The sequence below is a fragment of the Neopelma chrysocephalum genome, unplaced genomic scaffold, assembly GCF_003984885.1.
Source record: "Neopelma chrysocephalum unplaced genomic scaffold, ASM398488v2 Primary Assembly neopelma1_96549, whole genome shotgun sequence".
Classification (NCBI taxonomy): domain Eukaryota; kingdom Metazoa; phylum Chordata; class Aves; order Passeriformes; family Pipridae; genus Neopelma; species Neopelma chrysocephalum.
The window spans coordinates 4027-6093 of record NW_020925194.1 but is presented as its reverse complement, the minus strand read 5'-3'; the positions used below and the strand labels follow the sequence as shown (position 1 = coordinate 6093).

Below are 2067 nucleotides of genomic sequence, written 5' to 3'. Positions count from 1 at the left end.
CCCCCCAATGTCCCAAAACATTCCCCAATGTCCCCGAACACCCTCCAGTGTCCCCAATGTCCCCAAACACCCCCCCAATGTCCCAAAACATTCCCCAATGTCCCGAAACACTCTCCAGTGTCCCCAAACACATCCCAGTGTCCCCAAATGTCCCTTTATTGTCCCCAGGCAGTCGTTGAGCACTGGCTGTGGCTCCGTCGGGGTCTGTGATGTCTCCAATGTCCCTTTGATGTCCCCAATGTCCCTTTATTGTCCCCAGGCTGTTGTTGAGCGCTGGCTGTGGCTCCGTCGGGGTCTGTGATGTCCCTAAATGTCCCTTTGATGTCCCCAAATGTCCCTTTGGTGTCCCCAGGCCGTGGTGGAACGTTGGCTGTGGCTCCGTCGGGGTCTGCGCCGTCAGGATCTGAGCCGGGAGCAGTTCCTGGAGGAGGTTTGGGACTGGAAGCGCCGGTGAGGGGACACCTGGGGACACTGGGGGGACTTTGGGGACACTTGGGGGACACTGGGGATGTTGGGGACACCTAAGACACATTGGGGGAGATTTGGGGTCATTGTGGACACTGGGGGACACTTTGGGGACATTGGGGACATTTTGGGGATACTGGGGACATTTGGGGGGATTTGGGGACACTTTGGGGACATTGGGGACTTTGGGGGCACCAAAGAGACATTGGGGGAGATTTGGGGACATTGGGGACACTTTGGGGACACTGGGGATGTTGGGGACACTTTGGGGACACTTTGGGGACACTTTGGGGATATTGGGGACACTTTAGGGACACTTTGGGGACATTGGGGACACCAAAGAGACATTGGGGGAGATTTGGGGACGTGGAGGGGGTGACACGAAGGGACACTTTGGGGGGACACAAGGGGGATGTGGGGGCACAATTTTGGGACGTGGGAGGGGGATGTGGGGTGACAGGGTGACAGTGGGGTGACAGGGGGGTGACAGGGGGGCGACAGGGTGACCCAGGGGGGTGACAGGGCTGTCCCTTGTCCCCCCCCAGCCATGGGGACGAGATCCTGGAGCAGCTCCGGGCCCTCGGGGCCTCCCTGGACTGGACCCGCTGTGCCTTCACCATGGACCCCGTGAGTGACACCCCAAATGTCCCCAAATGTCCCCAAGTGTCCCTAAAACATCCCCGTGTCCCCCCAGGGCTTTTCCCGGGCCGTGTCCGAGGCCTTTGTCCGACTGTTCCACTCGGGGCTCATCCACAGGGAGCGGAGACTCGTCAGCTGGAGCTGCACCCTCAGATCTGCCCTGGCTGATATTGAGGTCAGAAATGTCCCCAAATGTCCCCAAACTGTCCCCAGCTGCGCTCTCAGATCTGCCCTGGCTGATATTGAGGTCAGAAATGTCCCCAAACTGACCCAAAATATCCCTAAATGTCCCCAAACTGAGACTCGTCAGCTGGAGCTGCGCCCTCAGATCAGCCCTGGCTGATATTGAGGTCAGAAATGTCCCCAAAATGTTCCTAAACTGTCCCCAAACTGCCCTCAAATATCCCCAAACTGAGACTCGTCAGCTGGAGCTGCATCCTCAGATCTGCCCTCGCTGATATTGAGGGCAAAAATGTCCCCAAAATGTCCTCAAATATCCCCAAACTGAGACTCATCAGCTGGAGCTGCACCCTGAGATCTGCTCTGGTTGATATTGAGGTCACCAAACTGTCCTTAATGTCCCCAAAATGTCCCCAAACTGTCCCCAAACTGAGACTCGTCAGCTGGAGGTGCACCCTCAGATCCGCCTTGGCTGATATCGAGGTCAAAAATGTCCCCAAAGTGTCCCCAAACTGTCCCCAAACATCCCCAAATGTCCCCAACTCTTCCCAAACCGTCCCCAAACCATCCCCAAATGTCCCCAAGTGTCCCTAAAATGTCCCCAAACCAACCCCAAATGTCCTCAAATATCCCCAAACCGTCCCTAAACCATCCTCAGCTCTCCCTAAACCGTCCCCAAACATCCTCAAACTGCCCCCAAGTGCCCCAAACATCCCCAAATGTCCCCAAACCATCCCCAAATGTCCCCAAACCATCCCCAAATGTCCCCAAACCATCCCCAAA

The 2067-nt window shown here is 56.6% G+C and overlaps 1 protein-coding gene across 1 annotated transcript in view; it reads left to right on the top strand.

Moving 5' to 3' along the window:
* Positions 1-223: 223 nt before the first annotated feature.
* Positions 224-2067, top strand: part of LOC113981452 (valine--tRNA ligase, mitochondrial-like) — a gene marked incomplete at its 3' end in the record, with an annotated part of 5365 nt that continues 3521 nt past the window's right edge. The window contains exons 1-3 of the mRNA XM_027708849.1: positions 224-450; positions 1011-1092; positions 1160-1279. Coding sequence (XP_027564650.1) covers positions 332-450; positions 1011-1092; positions 1160-1279 — 321 coding nt within the window. The remainder of the gene's footprint in view (positions 451-1010; positions 1093-1159; positions 1280-2067) is intronic.